The sequence below is a fragment of the Haliaeetus albicilla genome, chromosome 4 (assembly GCF_947461875.1).
Source record: "Haliaeetus albicilla chromosome 4, bHalAlb1.1, whole genome shotgun sequence".
NCBI classification, from domain to species: Eukaryota; Metazoa; Chordata; class Aves; order Accipitriformes; family Accipitridae; genus Haliaeetus; species Haliaeetus albicilla.
This window is the reverse complement of record NC_091486.1, coordinates 43,612,988-43,632,480: the sequence shown is the minus strand read 5'-3', so window position 1 is coordinate 43,632,480 and position 19,493 is coordinate 43,612,988. Positions and strand designations below refer to the sequence as shown.

General features: G+C 41.6%; 1 protein-coding gene across 9 annotated transcripts in view; it reads left to right on the top strand.

Moving 5' to 3' along the window:
• HDAC4 (histone deacetylase 4) overlaps positions 1-19,493 on the top strand; it is a 264,837-nt gene that overhangs the window by 152,806 nt on the left and 92,538 nt on the right. For 7 of the 9 annotated variants that reach the window (XM_069782191.1, XM_069782192.1, XM_069782185.1 and 4 more), the window contains 3 exons: positions 3,364-3,514; positions 7,768-7,888; positions 13,576-13,697. In XM_069782191.1, coding sequence (XP_069638292.1) covers positions 3,364-3,514; positions 7,768-7,888; positions 13,576-13,697 — 394 coding nt within the window. The remainder of the gene's footprint in view (positions 1-3,363; positions 3,515-7,767; positions 7,889-13,575; positions 13,698-19,493) is intronic. The other 2 variants (XM_069782187.1, XM_069782190.1) reach the window with 1 other exon arrangement.

The following is a 19,493-nucleotide window of genomic DNA, read 5'->3' as shown; positions in this document are numbered from 1 at the left end:
AGTGGTTTCTCTTGCTGTTTATGGGTCTTTTTTCACAAAGTATCAGCAGAAAAATCCATTTTTAAATAAAAAAACCTAAATTGTTTTTAGTCCCAAAATAGAAAATCGGGACACAGTCTAGCATCAAGTGAGTTTGAAAGCTAATAAGGGCCTTTTTGCATAGAAAATTGTGATTTGATGTGATAGTTATATCCCGCTGGCTCTCTTGTAACAAGATGGGTATCAGTAGCAGCAAGGACGAGCAATGCAAGCCTCTTCTTGGGTCAGCACCCTAAATCCTTATCCAAGGTCCTTGGAGCAGCTGTGAAACCTGGATGCAGTCTGTGCAGCGGGATCGCCCGAGCTGGTGAGCTGATAAAGGCACTGCATCACCAGCACCCCTGCGTTTTGCTGAGCCTGCACCATATATTTCATGTCAAATACTGTCCGTGTAGTTTGTTTTCAGCCCTAAGTGTGGAGAAATATTCATGCCGTAAGAAGACATTGCAGTTCAGACAGAGCGCTCGAATGGGTTTTCTTCAGTCATTTTCTGAGGCTACAGCAGACAGCAACACAGTGATTTCTTTTCGCTTTTCATGGATATGATTGGAGAGGTTGCTGCATTATTTTTTTTTTATTTTTATTTTTTCAACTTTGAAAAGATTTGAAAACTATGTTAAGAATAGGCTTTGTGGAAATGGGGGTCAAAATCAGCAGAAACAATACATCTCTAATGAAACTTCTATAAGCCATCCAGATACAAATTGGTCTTTTCATTTACATTTCACTACAGATGTCAATGAAAGCACAGTTCCTTCTAAAGCATCCTAATGTATGTAAACCATTGCAGGAAGCATAGCACGCAAAGCCTAGGAGACTGCAGATGGAGAGAAAAGGCTCCTGATTTCATAAAAATAACAAAACCTGTTTTAACATATTGTGCATTAAATATTGTTCATTTGCATATTTTCTATGGCTAGGTTATAAAAGCCCACCATGTGGTGGACTTGTTGGAAGTCTGAAAAGATACTCTTTCTCCAAATGGAGATGTGTTAGTGGAAGCTGCTGCTTAATTATAAAACAAAAATAACTAGTTTTCTCTAGGGTTTTTTTGTTTTTTCCTTTTGTAGGTTTTTAGAGTCTGGGTTTTTTGTTGTTTACATAAAATTCAATAGAATTAGGAAGGGAAACATAGGTGCAATCACTGCAAATTCTGCTAACTGGGGTTCGGTGTTTTACAACAGTCTGCCTGCTTGGAACCGGCAGCAGCAGGGACTCCTATATCAAAAGTTTCCAGCAGATAGCCAGGCAGATTGTAAAGTACCTCTTACATTATTTTTTTGCATCTTTATATAGAATGGTATAATTTTATGTGTATCGTCTATAGTGTATCCGCAGCTGAAGCACTGGATAGTACAAATGTACAATATAACAAATTAAAATAAGAAATTGCTGTCAAAAGCTTAAATAGAAAAATGTGCAAAGGGAGAAGGGAAAATTGGTGTATGTGGGGTGGGAGTCTTGCGTACGCACATGCTCTCAGGGTTTGGAGAAGGGTAGAGTGAGACATGTTCTCGGAGAGAGCAAAGTTCCCTGTCTTAATAGCCATGGCTTGCCCTGATCCCTTTCCACATACAGGATTTTGTGAACCTGGAGCAGTGGGTGGTATCTGAGCACAGGCACCCGTTAAATCCAGCTTCGGAGAGATCTCATCTATCGCCAGAGCAGTAAGGGTTTTGAAGGTTAAGGTTGCCAGCTTAAAATCAATCTGCTAGTTTATAAGCTGCCAATGTAAAGAGTGCAGAGCTGGTGTAAGGTGATCTGGGCGGCAGGGAGCCAGTGTGCTCCTGCGTTCAGGGGAGTTTGCAAGCGTAATCAGAGCAGCCCAGGTAGATGGCTTTAGCACGTATCTTGCTGGAGAGGGTACAGATGAAATTGGGAGGTGGTAAATCTTAGTTTGAGCTTTTTTTTTTTTTTTTTTTTTTTTAAGAAAAAGCAGTTTTCAGTGGAACTCAAGGAAGAAGCCCTGTGCCAGGGGAAGTGCCTTTTGCAAGCCCCATGGAGATCCATTCACACCTAGTCAAGCTGTAAGCTGCTGAGACTTGTCATTTGTCATCTGCTTTTCCACAGCCCAGCTTGCTCCTGGCTGGCTGTCAAGACACGGGGTGTTCTCTGAGCACTGACAGGTACCACCCCAGGGCCCAATGGATTGAACCCCTGTCTCCAGTCCCTGGGGGAATCATCCCTCCTGGGCCCAAAAAGGATGCTCTGGGCTGGGGAGGTCCACCCCAAATTTCCCACGAGGTTGGTATGTCCATGCACATCTTCCAGGTGCTGGGATTTGGAGACCCAAGGTGGGGACTTGCACAGTGGATGGGGGCAGGAGCCTTTGGTGCTTCAAGTCTTAATTAGGCAGCCTATCTCTCAGTTCTTCCTGTGAATATGTGCTGGGGTAAATCCTTCCTTGAGAGATTGTTGGAGGTTTTTTTTAATAAGGAACCAATTCTTTTATAATTAGGCTCAGAAATTGGTGGTGACCATGCCCACAAGGCAGCTAGTGCTTTTGCATTTAGCTTGGGGTGTGAGGTTTGCACAGCAGATGGGAAGTGACCAGCGTTTGATGAAGTTAAAAAGATGTAGTTGTCCAAGTCCATGGGAACTGCTCTATATACAGAGAGAGAAGGACTGTTGGAGAAATAAGAGTGCAGAATCATATAATTAAAGGCCTATTCAAAAAATCATATGCACGAGGGAACTGAACTGGTCTTGCAAAGCCTGTGTTGATGATGGCGTATTTTGCTGCTGACTTGGTGAGCTCAACGATATTCCTTCAGCACAGGGTTTGTACATGGTGAATATATGAGTGTTCGTAATTAAAGTGTCCTAATGGGGCTTTACTTAAAACAGATGATGGAGAGAAAATGAAGATCCAGCTGGAGTAGTGGTTTGCACTGGCTCAGCGCAGGATCGGGGCACCAGGCTCCAGCAGGGCAGCAGTGGCAGCAGACGGCTTGCGGAGCAGAAGCAGGGACCCAGCCGCACCCTTTGGCAGCAGCACAGTGGTTGGGGAAGCACCTATTTGGGTGGAAGTTTTTTGTCGCTTTCTCAAATTAGGTGCTTTCTGAACAGGATGCTTGTGCTTGTAAACAGACCATGCCCTGAAGCCCAGAGCCTATAGGGCCTATGGTTTAGCATAAGTGCTGTCCTGAACTAGAAATGGGGCTACATGAAGTGAGCTGCGGTGCAGAAGCCTCTAGAGGAAAATGCCATTTTGTTGTTTCTATGAATTAAGCAACTTTATTCTCACCTGATAGCAGCTTCTGGTTTAGCTCTCGGAAGTCTGACTGTTAATTTGCTCATTTGCCTCTCGTCCCTTCTCCACAGCAGCAGCAGGAGATGCTGGCAATGAAGCATCAGCAGGAGCTGTTGGAGCACCAGAGGAAGTTGGAGCAGCACCGACAGGAGCAAGAGCTGGAGAAGCAGCACCGAGAGCAGAAACTTCAGCAGCTAAAAAACAAAGAGAAAGGAAAAGAGAGTAAGTAGCAAAAGCTCACTTGTTTCAGTGATGACAGGTAGAGCAGATGAATGGAAGCCATAAAACAGCTTTATAAAGCTGGAGAAACCTTCATGATAGTCTCTCTACAGAGCTTGGCTGCACAGGGAGCGTATGTAAACTCTTAGGATGTATTGAGGGTAAGAGAGAAATGTATTTCTATGCTTTATCTTCATTTTTGTCTTACTAAATGCCATTTTAGCATTTTTCAAAAGGAAGCATATCATCTCTTTACTTGATTTAACATTTTTTTGAAGTATTTTTGGCAGCATTCCTAATGGAGGCAGAATATTAAGCCCATAAAATACACCAGATGCACACTGCATTTCTTTTTCTTTTACTTTTCTTAATTTCACTCTTTTAAGATGTAGCCGAGTTCTCAGTTCTTAGCTTTAAAGTGTTTTCATTCAGAAAGTGCTTCTTTCATGAGGTTACAGATTGTGGTTGGCTTTCCCACGTGTCATTATGCACTTCACGAGATTCAGTGAAATGATTATGGCCTCACAATTTCCCTTATCAAAGACACTTTGCTTGCTTGTTCGTTTTTCTTTTAGAAGTGAATGGGAGGAAAAATACCTTGGCAAGTTGTACTATCAACTCGTTAGGTCTTCATTTCAGATGAAATAAAGAAGCCTGTGATGGAAGAAGCGGAGAGGGCTGAAGGGTACCAGGAGATGGGATGCTGTCTGGGGACCGGGAACAAGATAAAGCTCCAAGATGAATGTTTCTAGTAGGAAAGGACTGGGGTCTAGGAGACTAAAAAATATTATCTGAAGGTTGAATTCCCCACTCACTGCATGTGCATTTTGCAATGGCAGAATTTAAGCTGCAGCAGCCAAAATGAGGCAATGCACAGACCTAGCCCAATATCTTTGCAAAGCAGTTCATAGGAGGTCCAGCGTGTCTGTTCGTGTTTGGTTTGGGTTTCATTTGTTTTAAATACAAGAAAGACCAAAGGATCAGAATCTACTTAAAAGAAGCAGTTTAACATTGAGGAGTGACTAAAGGTGATGATAACGCAGGTTTGCTACTCTGGTGCCTGGCTGGCTGCCACATGTCCGTTGTCCTCTGGCCGCTTTTTGTTATTTTCCAAAGTAAAGGCAGTCAGTTCAAAGTGGATGAAAACTATAAGCATTTCCACTTCACCCTGCTGTTCTCATCAGCTGTTCATATTGTATCAATGTTTTGCTGGGCCTCTCTGCAAAACTGGTATCTGGCTATTCTCATTAAAGTAATTTGCAAATAAATAAAAATGCCTGAATCTCTGTAAAATGGCAAAAGCATCAAAGCACCTTATGGATGAAACACATAGGTGTAGAGGAAAAAAACAGAATTTGGGGACGTTAGTTGAAGATCCTGTTCCCATGGCTACAGTTTTATTTTTAAATTACTTTTTATTTAAGAAGTACTGTGGTGTATAATCATTATAGCACCTCAGCTCTTAAGAATACTTAAGTTATTTTTCTCACATCAGAAAATTTTGCTAAGTGCAACACAGCTAAAATTGTCCTGATCTGAAATAGGAAGAGTGTGTAATAGATGTATAGTTTATTCTCCCTCCTTCCTCCATCACTGTAAGCCAAAATATGTTGTTTTGTACCTTTTAGAAGGCAAATCACAAATCAGTTTAGATTAACATATCAGCTTCTTGCGTTCTCATCTTGGGAGCCTTAACCTGTCCCTCATGAACCAATATCTGCTATCATAAAGCTTTTGATCAAAAGCATGACTTCCACAAAAGGAAGAAAAATGTCTGTGAAAGTAAAGGTGGGTTTTTTTGCACAGGATAAGGAGCGATAGTGATCATCCTGTCTTTCCGCTGTTAGGATTGAACCTAGAACCGGTCCTGTGCATCGGTGTTTCCAGGCACTTCTGGGCATGAACCATTTGATCTCTTGCTGCTCAGGCAGCCTTGGACCATGGCTTGTCTTGGACTTTCTCCTACAAGTTGGCCAGCTGTAATCAGCCCACACTATCATTAAGGGTTTTCTCCTGTTAATTTTCATTTGTTCTGCTCCTCTGCTCTTGTGTTATGTAACCTCCTCCTTCTGCCAGAGCCTGGTCCTGCTTCTGCCCTCCCTTATTCTCTCTCCACTACCCTTGCCTTATCCTATATTCAGATACTATTTGATCCTGGGACAATATGTAACTTGTTTTTATCTCTTCGGTAGTAATCTGGCTCAGTCTCTTGGCTCTTTAGAGCCATCGGGTCTGCTGTGGCTCTCTGCTATTTGCAGTCTTATCAGTTGATCTGCTCTTTGCTCCCTGCTCCTCTTCGATACTCAGGCCCTCCGAAACGAATAGACCAGCTTCACAGCTTGGTTTTCCCCACCGCGCACAGCTGCTCCCCCAGCCAGAGCTGCTGCGTGGGCTCTTGCTCTCTGGTTCTTTCTCCCTCATCCTCCTTTTACTCTGCCATGCCTTTTGCTTTCATTGGGGTTGAGTGTCTTGCTTCCTGCCTGTGGACTTATTCCATATGTATGGGCTTTTGATATCTGACTTCTGCTCTTGTCCTCTTTGCTTATACCCCTGCATGGTTTATACTGTCACGTATGTGACAGGTTGTCCCTTTCTGCCTTTGGAGTCCTCTTTAACATCTTTACTGGATATTGCACACTGCTTCTGCCTGTAACAATGTGACTGGGTCCAAAATAACCCAGTATAGTATGCTAAAAAAAACCCAATTTAACTCACTTTTAATCTTTCAACTCAAGGGTCAAGAGCTGAGTAAAGGTCAGAAGGTCTTGCATGACAGCTTGGTCCATGGCTCTGGCAAGCATTGCCCAGGGAGTGGGAAGCCTACACAGCTTTATCTTGTTAAGCATATATGGGGCCTTTCAGCTTCTAATTAAGGAGGAAGACATGCTAGGGGAGCTTTTGTAAACCTCAGGATCCAAAAATGTTTAGCTTCAAGTCTTCTAAATAATGTCAGAATTATCCAAAACTGACAGAACACAGCCATGTTTGATTAAAGATGCTAATAGAGTAAAGGTGACACTTTTTGGAGAGAGAAGGCCTTTAGCCATGAATTTGTCACCTATTCTGATCTAGCCACGTGGCTTGCTACACTTACATGAATTTATGTCCAGCTCTTCAGTTGAACTTCCTGTTGGGCTACATGCCAAACCTACGTTTGTAGAGCTAGTGAGAAATGCAGGGCTCCAAAAAGGTGAATTTTCAAGCTTTTCAACATGGCTTCAGTGGTTGAACAATATTACATCTTCAGGCAGTGCTTTATAGAAATATTGCAGTTTCCTTCTCTTGTGGAGATACAAAAAAATTCTTTCCCCTGTCTGTCAAATGTCATTGCTGAGTAGGATCCAGGAGACAAAAGATCACCCTGTTGTATTTTAAGTTTTTATTCCCTGTAGAGCAGACAGTTTTCCTGGCCTTTTCATTTTCTTGTAGCCCAGATATTTTCCTTTGGAATTCCTGCTTTACACCATGGTATAGATGAACCATCATTTTCCACATGTTCTGCTTGCCAAACTTTGTATGCATTACTCCGTCAGAAACTCTGCCTGCGAATCTGTTCTGTCAACTGAATGATAATTTTAATCCATCATCGCAGTAAAACAGACTGGTCTCTATTGTGGAGAAAATAATGATTAGAAATTATACAGTTGACATTTTAAGTCTATGCTACAAAATTACTGACTTTCTTTTTAAATGTTAGATTTTCTATTTGAAGAAATAGATTGCACACTTGTAAATGAATTGGAATATTATGTAGGTCTTATTGTACACAGATACTTTTGAACAAAGAGGTCCCTATTTACAAGAGTTCTTAAGACAGAATCTACATATGAGACATTCGTCTCATTCCCCTTCTGCTTGCAGATGTGACATTTAAAAACTTGAGTGTACACAAGACCCTTTTTCTTAAATACCTTTGATTAAAAGAAAGCTGGAATACCTAGTACAAGTGCTTTATTCTAAGTGTATTTTTATGCAAGTGTAAAAATCCTTGTCAGAGATCTTTTATAGTGAAATGATAAATCTCTGATTAAATCTCTGTTTTCAAACATAAGTTGTGATTATATGCAAAGCTAAAGGCAAAAAAAAAAAAAAAAGGGAGAGCTCCTTACTGGAGGCACTTTGTTCTTTTCTCTTTGAAAGAAAAGTTCTTCTTTTGGACTGGAAATCAAAGATTTAATTCTGAACCTTTTTAGATATTTAAATTCTTTAAAGTATGTGAATTGATTAGATAACCTTTTTTATTCTTGACATTTCAGGTGCAGTGGCAAGCACAGAAGTAAAGATGAAATTACAAGAATTTGTCTTAAATAAGAAGAAGGCATTGGCACACCGGAATCTTAACCACTGTATATCCAGTGATCCTCGCTTCTGGTATGGGTAAGTGGTACTGGGCTTATCTTTATGATTCAGCCGGTGCCACCTTTTTTCACAATTGCTGCAGATGTGGGGAATAGACCTGATGTATTTACTGGATGAACCAGAACAGTCATAGAACCAGGGTTTGACTTTGCTGAACATTACCAAAATGCATTTTTCAGAGAGTTTCAATGGGAATAATTTTCGTATCTTCTGTGATGGTCACAGTATTTTTGTGACTAGAGGTCTTGGCTGTCATCTTTAATCCACAGTTATTCAAACTCGCAAGTTCTACCATCAAGATCAACCTTTATAAGTTCTCTAGCTTTTCACCCAGGATTTGTCCTGCCAGGTGTTATAAAACTTGAACTTTAGTAAAATGGGGAAATTACTTTTTATGTTTATTGCATATCCCAAGTGAATTGCAACTCGGGATAGTTGAGCTAACATTACATTTTTAAAGCCTTTAATGCTTACTGCTCATCTTAATCTCTCAAAGTTGGAAGTTTTGTTTACTTGGCTCTTCTGTGTAAACTGCTGGAAACATCAAGTGCGTCCTGTCTACACTTCTAATCACAATTGCCCCAACATCTACGTTTTCAACTGAAAATTTTCAACTGTTGGTCTCCAAGAAAACTCAAATGTCATCTGGGCTGAGAAGGTAACAGCTGATGTTATAATGACATGGGAACAAAGAGTGACTTCTTCAATTAGTTCAAATGCACCAAATAGTGAATATAAACAATGGCATTATTAACAAGGTACAAGTTTCAGTTTCAGAAATTAATTTCTTCATTGTATAAAAGAAAATCAGAAGATTTGAGATTATTTAAAAACTTCCACTACTATAATATTGTGAATATCTATATTTAAAAAAAAAAAACAAACCCAGCATTTTGGATGTTGTCTTTTTTAATGACCATAAAATTAATGAAATTTTGAATGACAAAAGTCAAGGAAATTTTGCTGTGAAATTTGCGTTCAAGCTGAGCATCTGACAGTATTTTAAGTCTTTAGAAATTATACATGTATAGCATGTATACAGGGATGATGAGGTCATAGCCAGAAGATGTTTCCAAATCCAAGAAACTAAGCGGAAATTAAATTTGAAAGATATCCCAGCTATGAGCAAGTACAGAAATGTTGAAGTGTAGTTGGCAGAAAAATTCAAGCGTTACTCCAGTAGGGTGAGAATGAGCAGTTTTAATACATCTCTGAAAATCTAATCTGAGACTTGAAAATTGTATGGTTATGGCACTGGTTAAAGTAGTGAAATGTTGTTAGCTTATGCAAAGATAATATTTAAGGCCCACTAGGTTGGTACCAAGGACAGTAGAAGACATAGGAGAAACTGAATTTCAGTCAAGACAACATAAATGTCTTTTTTAGATAACTGATTTTCCACTGTTCTTAATTGAGACTCACTGAGAAATTTGGGGATTTTATTAAAGGCGGTTGAAGACTGAGCCATTGTGTTCTCCATTTTTTTTCCAGTTGGTTAAAATGCCTGTTAATGTGAAAGTGGTATAAAGTCAATTAGAATTAAGGAGAGTAAATAAGTACTTTCTTCCAAACCCTTTGATCCTTTAGCCCTAGAGAAGCCTGGCATAGAATTGCCATGGTAGGTGAATTTAGAAAAGAGAAAAATAAATTTGGGAGTGGTCTGAATTGCTTATGTTTTGCACAGTTTTCAATTAACTGCTTTGTTGCCGAGAATCCAGCATTCAGAGATGAATTGAAGAGCAGCAGTCTGTAACACCCCTATACGTTACAGGGCCAGAGGTGATGCAGGAGGTTATTTAGCCAAGTCGTGTTTAAGGTTTCAGTATGTTCCCTGCCTTGCTTTAAGCTAATGCTGAGAACTTTCTGAGCACCAATATACTGTTTAGGTTTATTGTGGCATATGTTTAGGTTCATTGTGGCATATGTTAATCAAAACGTCCCTTTCCTGTGATGCTCCAGGGATGCCAACAGGTAGAGACAACGTACAAACTGTTGCACAAGGGGCCATCCTTTTTCTTATGGATTTAACGGGCTTGCCATCCCCTCATCTTCCCTCCATCTGTTTTGTGGTGGGGAGAGGATCAGTATTCTGATTTCTAACACAAGATGGGAAGAAAGAGCCTCAGAGGCCTCACAAATCTTTGTTAGGGTCTGTCTCAGTGATAAATTGCAGGCAGGCATGAGCTTGTTCTGCTCAGCCTTTGAGGAGGGCAGATGGCAGCAGGGCTGCGTGACTGTAGTGTCTTATCTTGCGGTGGAGGATTTTTAAATGCACCCTTCAGTTGTTAAGGCAGAAGTTGAAGATTTTTCAGTTCCATTCTATTTAAAAAATATATTTTTAAAAAAGAGAAAACCTTTAAATTAATTACATATTAGTGTTTATTTGTGTGGCATCTCATAGGTTACCAATTCAGTTATAGAGATATTTATGTATGCACATACTTCTAATGTGATTCAATTGGGTGGTGTTTGGATTTAACACACGCAAATGAGGCTTGCAGAAGATAGACTTGATGCTCCTACTGTGAGCAGGCAGGCCAATTAAGTGGTAACAGATGCTGAAATAGTCTTTTAAATGACACGCCTGCTTTTAAGCACTTCCTTTGGTCTTATTAAGGTTTGTGAATTCCTTTTTAAAAAAATGGAAAGCATTACTTCGAAAAAACAGATTTCCTAAGGGTATTGAACACCACAACAGTTCTACGTCAATGGCTGTGACATGAAATATGTTCTGTTGACGTGAGAAATAGCTGTCGTTCCCCTGGCCCTTTGGACCAGGCTTTGGTTGTCCACTGAGATGTCCAGATGCTTTTGCCTTCAGTATCTTGTATCTGAACTCCATTCAACACCATCAGTTGCTGGTGCAACATTGAGTGTTTATAGTTAGTGAATATTTTCTAATTCATCACTGACGTTAAGGTCATTGTCGCACACACGGATCAACCCTTGAGATGAAAAGGGACCATTTTTAAAGGTTTTGCAGAATAGAGTTGTCATCCAAAGGATCTACGAGACAAATGAAAGGAACTTGGTAATGCTTAGTAATGTTTCTTGGGGGCTTTCACAGAGGTCTTGCTTGGTCTTCAGCTCTACGGTATTCAAGCCACTTTGTAAACTGTTTAATATATACACCTCCAGTCTATATGTAATTGTTTAAAATAGCTTTGTGGACCATAATTTTCAGATTACATTGATGGTAGACAACAACAGAAGAGGTTCTTTTGAATTTCGTTGTCAGACTGGCCCTTCCATGGGTTCTGAACCCATTGGACAGCCCTGCTCTCAGGATACGTAACATAAGTAAGCGTGGCTTAGCAGGAACGCAGACAGAGCACCTTGGGCTTAGCAAACAGGGCTATTATTTCCCTAGGAAGTTGTCAGAAATGCACTTGGGAAGTAGCCACTCAGTGCGGTAACAATCATGAAAGGGAGTTTAACTGAGTATTTGCATGGTAAGGAGGTAGAGATATATAATTACATATTAAATTATTCCCACATACATAGGTGTCTACAGTCTCTGTACCCAAAACATTCTAGCACAGATACATGCTTGAAAATATCTTCAGTTTATGTTGCATGAATATATTTTAAGTATCATGCATGCTTTGCTGTGTGGATGGGTTTTTGAAGGACCTCAGAGCTCAAAGAACAGGGGATGCGTTATGTGAAGGTATGTGCTTTCAGGAATGCCTGCAAACTCTATTTAGTTTACAATTTCATCTCTTTCAAGACCTCTGAAATTCTTGAACGGGCATGCAGACCAGTCCATTTTGCTCAAAGCAGCATAGGCAGTTGGATCCCAGTCCTCGAGCCATGTAATGTATTCCTGTTTGCAGAGTTAAATATCTGTCATTCAGCAAGCCCGAAGCACATCTAAACAGGCCCTTTGATTTCCTGCGCATTCCCTAACAAAGTGATGAAAATAGCTTCAATGTACATGATTGTGCAGCTTAAGTCATGATTAAAAAAAAAAGAGAAAGAAAAGTTTATTGCTTGTATAGGCAAGAGCAAAAAATGTCATTGTGTGACATGATGGGTTTGAGGTCTCTTGGCTTGCAGCATCCAGGCTTCCTGTTTTTGAAACATCTCTCTGTGCTGCCTTCCCATGGTATGAGCAGATCAGGGCAGAGAAAGCGAGTTCTGTTTTCAGGACGGATTCAAATATTTTTCAGTTTGGTTCTGTTTTGATTTCAGGTGATGATTAAACTGTGTGTGCATGTGGGCATTTATTGGTGCGAATGTCAAAGAGTACATGATGTGCGTGAATGCTAATGAAAAATACAACTGTGTAAGAGCCCGAAAAATTCCTCTGTCTGTATGTACAGAGAAGTTTGGAATATAAAGTGGGGGGGATTAGGAAACCACAGTGAATCATACTGCTTGGTAAGAACTGTGGGTATAGAAAATTTTGGTGTAGATGTTCAAATAAACTTTTCAGAGTTCTTTTGTAACAAAATCATGTAGAAAATACGATGCATTTTCCGGATGTTTCGTTAGCCCCTTATTTTTTGAAGGGTGTAACTTGTAGTGGAGTTGATGCTATGGATCTCACCAAACAGCCTACTTCTGATTTGAGCTTTCAAAATGTACTGCTCAAGGAATTGAATGAATTGGTGTAATTTTCAACTGGGAAGGGCTCATGTTGGTTCTTTAAAGAACTGTTTGTAGGAGAATATTTTTAACCAAGGTCTCCAAGAGTGCCTGATTATTAGGCAATGTAAAATTTCAAATATTCACTCTTTTTGACGAAGTGCTCACTTTCTGTTGTCCCATATTCTTTAGTATTTTGAAGAAGTAATACAGGGTTTAAATTCTGTTTATTTAAACTTAAAACGTAAGATTGTTTGATAGCTGTATGGCTGTCACCTGTACGGCTAAATCAGTCGTGCTGTTAATGTAGCTACTCTGCTAACATGCAGAGTCTGGAGACTTCCTGAAGTCTGTCCTGATTGAGGTTGTTGAAGCTCCTGAGAAATGGCAAAGCTGGGCACAAGTCATTTAGTAGGAAAGATGCAGCCAACAAACTGGTAGGAGGCTTAGAAAACTCATTCATTATTTAATATCCTTAGCAAACAGACTGTAATTTACTTCCAGCAGCCTGCTCAAACAAAGCTATAAATTATCATCTTCGAGAAGTTAATCTGGAAAGGTGTTGAGTGCTTTGGCCCTATCTCTGCGAAGTATTTGGGTTGGGAAGCAGCGAAGCAAAAGGCAGAAGACCACCTATGCAGCATGGCTGCTGTTAGCCAGTTTAAATGTGTGGCACAAAACGTGCTCATCCTTTGGTTTTGTTTCATCCTTAGACTTTGTCTACTATGTCTGGGTTTTATTCAGTGAAGGAAAATTGTTCATTCGTGGTATGGTTGAGGGGAGTAACAACACCTATGCTTAGCTTCAAGAATATGACTTGGCAAAATGGAGCCCAAGTACACGCTTAAAATGATACTCATGGTTAAATACCTTCGTGAGTTAAGCCATGCTCAACGGGGTAATTCTTATACTGAAAATTAGGCATATGTTTAGTTACCTCCTGTATATTAGACTTAAATGTCTTTTTTGTATGAATGCCTAGAAGGAGAAAGCTAGTACCAAGATCTTTTTCTTTGCACTGTTCCCCAGTAAGGTAACAGACAAGGTGAAGCTGCACTCGTTCCCTTTCGGTGTCACTGGTGTAAAGCTTCTCCCTTCTCTTTCCTTCTGTGCAGGAAGACACAGCACAGCTCTCTGGACCAGAGCTCCCCACCCCAAAGTGGCGTATCCGGCACCTACAATCACCCTGTACTGGGGATGTATGATTCCAAAGATGACTTCCCACTCAGAAAAACAGGTAGCTCTCACGTTGATTTTCTGTGTTGCCTACTGTCTTTGCTGTGACACTTGGTCCTCTTACTTTTTTTTCTTTTTTTTTTTTTTTTTAAAAGGGCATATTACCTAAAAGCTGTATTTCATGGGATGATTTATTTAACAGGCACCCACTCCATCCTGCTCCCTCTTCATCTGTCACTGTATGTGCAGTGTTGGAGGGAGACTGGAATTGCTTTGGGTGTGCGAACTTGCAAAGCTGCAAGCAGGAGACAGGGGAGTTGTGTGTCAAAGTTTGTGAGATGTTTTCACAAAGTCAAAGCTAATACAGAGATCTGGGTGTCTGAAGTCGAAGTATGTTTTGCTGAGTGAGAAAAGTACCAAGAAAAGTTCATTTCTTCTGGGATTTGCATTTTATATACAAGTTTATACTTCAAATAAATAAAAATGTTTCTGCCAGTCAAAGCGTCAGGACTTCCTGCAAGAGTTTTGGTTCACACCTAGACAGTTATTTCTCAGTTAAGTTTTTCCCTGCACAGTGGCTAAGCAGGTCAGTTATTTCTCAACTATATATTATGTAAACCAGGTTGTTTTGGTTGGCTGTGGTCCTCAGTTCCATATTGCACGCCTGAGCCAACACAGCCTCAGCTTCTAACCTGGCCAGCTTGTGATCCTCGGCTGCTTCCTTCGGGGAATAGCTGAGCTTCCATGAGCTTGTCCCAGTTTGGAGAGCAATGCTGCTCGTGTGGATGATGCAGACTGTGTGTTGAAAATCACTTCGGAATAGGAAAACAACTTTTCTGTAAAGATGGAGTTGGAGGTAAGAGGAAAGCAGGGGTATGATTAAACTTCGCACCTTCTGCAGGTGCTGCCTAGCTATTTCTCAAGTATGCTTTCTGGATCTTCAAACATGGAGGGATGAGTACCAGCAGTCACGAAGTGTGTCGTCCTTGCAATAAGGAATGATGACGGCGTGTTAACCAAATCTCCCTGTGGATTTAGTACAGTCTTTGCTCAAATCAGCTGCCCGAAATCAGTTCCCAAGAGCTGGCAGCTCCTCCTTTTCCTTCTGGGAGGGAGGGAGGTATTCTCATGGCATTTCTTCTCCTGATGGTTAGGAGTAGAGCAGGTCTTAGGTGCAGTGAATGGTTTAACACAATTCTTGTAAATTTGGGGTTTTTGATTCTTTCACCATCTGACGAGAAAAAAGTAAACCTCCATGCTGCTGCATTGTGCCTCCGGCCTCCCAGTTCCGTGCATTAAAAGACGTTTTTGGGAACTTCTCATTCTGGAAAATAGCACCTGGCCTGCTGGATGGATCTGTGGATGGATTCCCATCTGCTGTGCGGTAGGCTTTTTTCCTGCTCACCGGGCATGATGGGTTGGGTGACAAGTGCCAAACACTTCAGCGGCACAAGAAGTCAGTAAAAAATTGGCAAGCCCTCTCCAGGATATGTGTTTTTTTCCTTGGACACACCCTGTACCTTTGGTGGTGGTAGTTTTGACTGTGCCTTTTCTGGAGGACTCCAAAAGCAGAGCTGGGAAAACTGGATTTGCTGAAGGGTAGGGCATCCTCTAATCTCCGCTTCTAGATAATGAAAGACCAAACACCCCATTAGGTGCGGAAGATGCTGCTGCGTCATCAGTGCCCAGGACAGCCAAAGTGACGCTGTCTGGGCTTTGGGACTTTGCCTTTGGTAGGGAAGGTGAGTGCTGGTGGAGAACTGCCCTCAAAGGAGACTTCCTTCAGCTCTAAAGCCGGTCAAGCACAAAGATGTGCTTGGCGTACACGTCTGCCTGGGAGGAGGAATGCAAGCCCAGGCTGCTAGTAGCCGTTGCTGCCACTCGCTTCTCTTCTGATGAAGGCTTTCAGGCTCCTCTGGGAAATCACAGTGTTTCCACACAGGGAAGCATCCCTTGTCACTAAACCTATCGCTTAGGGCCTGTGGAGAGTGTGATTCCAAGGGATTTTTTGCTCTTTCCTATACCTTGCGAAACCAGGTGATCCATTTCTGGTGCGTTAGCATCCACACAGCATAAACGGGCTTTGACATGCTTCAAAACCTCCCTTGCTCATCACTTCAGGGTCCTTACTTGTCAGATTAAGTTTGAGGATCAGTCGCCCTTCTTGCTCTCAGTGTTGCGGAAGGGGATTTCTACAGGAGAAGGAAGGCGTCTGCACATCTTGCTCCTTTGCTGCTTCCCAAACTGAGCTCTCAATAAGACTCTGGCTGAATAAAAGCCCTGTCAGACAGGATGAATTAAGGATGATAAATGTATCTAATCACATTATTAAAAATGGAAGCAACCAAAATCATTGTTGTTTTAAAACAGGAAGATGTTGAGCTGATTTTGTTTTTCCAGGACGCTGATGCTTGTTCTTTTTGGGCACCAGCATTAATCTTTTGGGGACTGGTCTGTGATACAAACGAGTTCACTTGCAAAGTTCAGGGGAGAATTTTTTTTGTTGTTTTCTTTTATTTTCCTTTCAACACAACAGCACTTAGGTCTCTGGCACAGCAATATCCTGCAGAAATCCCATTGCCAAGAATGTTAAGTTGCTTGGAGAAGAAAGGCTCCTGAACAGTCTGGTGTAAACAAAAGGCAGGAAAGGCTGGGGCCCATCCTAAATAAAGTTCTTTATTACGGGTGAGCTTTTCAGATTTTTGGCACCAGGCAAAACTCTGGCTTTGTGTTTGTAATTTAAAACCACCGTATCATGTAGTCCAATTTTATTAAATTCGATTAAATATTTGCAGTTCAAATAACAGAGTCCAGCACAATACAGTTCTGATTACCAGGGCTGGAATCTGACCAACATCATCGTTAGGGATAGGGTGACTTAGGGGGCTGCAGGAAGGCAGCTTGAATGATCATTTCTTCTAGGGTGCGTTTTCAGAGCTGGCAGCATGTCCTGCACGTTGAGAAATTTTTAGGAACAATAAATATGTCATTGCACTGGGTTTTTAAAACACTGCCTTTCTTTACTCTGATGTGGTCACAGGTTATCCCTCTGTGCACACTTGGAGATAACTTACTAATCTAAAACCCACGTGTGAATGAGAGAGACCTGGTGAATTGGCCACACTCACTTTGGTAGAAGGAGATGTATGCATGAACGATGTCTTAAGAGTGCTTGAAAACATTCAGCATGGGAAACAGTCAATGCTTGCAACACGCTCCTAATGCATCCTTGTCCCCTGAAATCCTACCCTGTCTGATTTGCTTTGCTAAATTACGTTCCAGTTTCTTGGCCGTTCGGTTTCTGCATGAAATTGTTTTCCTGTCAGGCTGCTGGCTGGTGCAGTTACTAATTGCTTGAATCCTGTTCTTAGCCTGGCTGGGGGATGCATTTCACTCGCTTCCCTCTATCTAAACACTTTGGGATTGTTCCTTTTTTTAACTGACCCAAGAACAGTTTGGTTGGTGCTGCTCATGCTTTTGCTGTTAAATAACTGGATTAGCACAAGGACTTTTATTTCCCCTTTTGAGTAGTTTCCTTTATTATATATATGTTTCCTTCAGTGTACGCATTTTGTTGACAGCAGTTGAGAGGGGAAAATATAAGTGACCTTTTCTGCTCCCAGATCAAGGTTGGTGTCTTCCAAATTTAATGAAGATTCATTATGTGCTGTACTGGGAACCTGTAAGAAAATCTCTGGAGAATCCTTTCAGAATGATTTTAGAGTCTGGGTTGGGGCAGTCTTTTGTACCTTGTTTTGATAACCCTAAGAGTTGTTTGTCAACAACTTGCTTGGAGCAGCAGCTCCAAGTTATTTTTAATGTAGCTTTTCAGTTCTGCGTTTCTAAGGAATACGATGTCCTTACTTTTTTTCCAGGAGCAAGGTTGTTCATGGTGTTCCCTGCTTTGTGGAATTTGAGCAGTGGACATATTAAAACATGCTCTTAATTAGAAAGCCAACACAACCACCGTTATTGAGATTTGTAAAAGACTGAAGAGAATAATTTAGCTTTTTAACATGCTTTTCCTCTTGCTTACATGGAGTTTTTTTGTTTGGTTTTGTTTTGCTTTTACATCCTGTGCAGGGCTGGACCCTGTCCTGTTGGACAGTAGCTTTCCCACTTACTCCTGCATAGAGGTAGGGTAAGGATTCCTCGTGTTCATTGGGACTTGACAGCTAATCAGAATTTCTAATGAAAGCTACAGCATTTCAATTAGTTGTCATTAAAATCAGGAGAAGTTTTGCCAAACTCAGCACCTGCTAGAGTCTCCTGGCCAACACTAATTCAGCTCACTGGACTGTATGAACTGGAAACATTTCTCTGTATCTATATTTAAACCTGACCCCAAAGTGAGAAAACCAGCTCATTTCTTTTGAAGTACTCGCAAAAGATACTCTCCACAGTTCTAAGTGTAAAAATGGCTGCATCTGTAGGACCCGTGCAGGTTGTGAAGCAGGCTCAGATCTCATCATGGTTTTGCTCCTGCTGTTGGATAAAGCAAACCTTTCCCAAGAGAGCTCCTCTTCTTTGACCCTCCTCGTGCCCATGCGGGAGGGATCTGTGCCTTTGCTGCAGCTTAATTCCCCTGCCCTGGGCTGACTGCTGGTCTTTAAGCCTTTCTCCTGACAGATCTGTCAGGGGAGGTGGGATTTTTGACAAAGCTGCTGTTATCAAAAATGTGCTACTGTTTCATTTTGTCCTTTTTTTTTTTTTTATTTGTGCTTCTTAACCCTCTGGTGTTTGCCACACCACTGTGGTTCATTGCACACAAGAAGACGTCCTGCATCCGTCAAGAGCAATGGGTGGCTGTTTTTTGGTGTCTTTGGCTTGGTCCTTGGGCTACTTGGCCCATGGCTGCTGCAGCCATGGTCACTGTTCTGTGAGGCATCGCTGAGGCTCTGGGTCCTGGCTTTTCCTTTACCTCCAGTGTCACAGCTGGCTGGAGTGGGGAGGTGAAGATGAGAAGGAAAGGACGTTGATGGACATGAAGATTTTAAGGAGGCAAAGGATTCCTATGGTCCCAAATATGTTTTCACTGCAGAGGTGTGGGATAGCATCTCGGGGTGTGAGTTTCCACTATTTCCAAAGCTAGACTGAGTTGAACGCTAGACCTTACAAAGACATCTTTGGCAAGTATATGTCTCTGAATTTCCTGCCTAGATAGTAAATGAGCATGTACGTGCGCGTGCCTGGGGAGAAATGACAAGTAGAAAGTGTGTCAGACCCCTCTTTTCAGCTCCTTTTCTCTGGGGACCAGGAAAGAACAAGCATCCTACCTGAAAACTTGCCATCCCAACAGTGTCTCTTGCCTTTTGCACAAGTCATGACAGAAGAAGAACTGGTTGTAGGTCAAGTACTGTGTCTTAGGGCTTGTGGTAAAGGAAAAAAAACCCTGTCCTCAACCTTCACAGTCCACACAGGTTGAGAACTGGCAGGAAAGGTCCAAGGAGAAGCTTTTAGCTCAGCATTGTCAGCCCATGGCTTATGCACCCCTTTGCTGTAGTGAGTTTGCTCAAGAGTGAAGGAATGCAATGAAAAGGAGACCTCTCCTTGTACTTGCCTGTATGTGGTGCAAACGGGCAGAATCTGGCCCATCTGCCACTTGGAGGGCTGCCCTGGCCAGTGGTTTTCCTGAATTTCACCACCATTTGTGACCTACTGCAGAAGGAATCTGACCAATACATCACCTGTACTGATAGTCCCGGCAACCACTGCAGCTTCCAGCTCACCAACCTCCTAAAAGAGATAGAAAAGGTCGATGTTGTTCTTCTGGCTGAATCAAGCATGAGCAGATTGGGAACGACAACTTCTTCGAAGGCCCAGCTTGTACTTAGATGCGTGATGCTGAGATGTACCT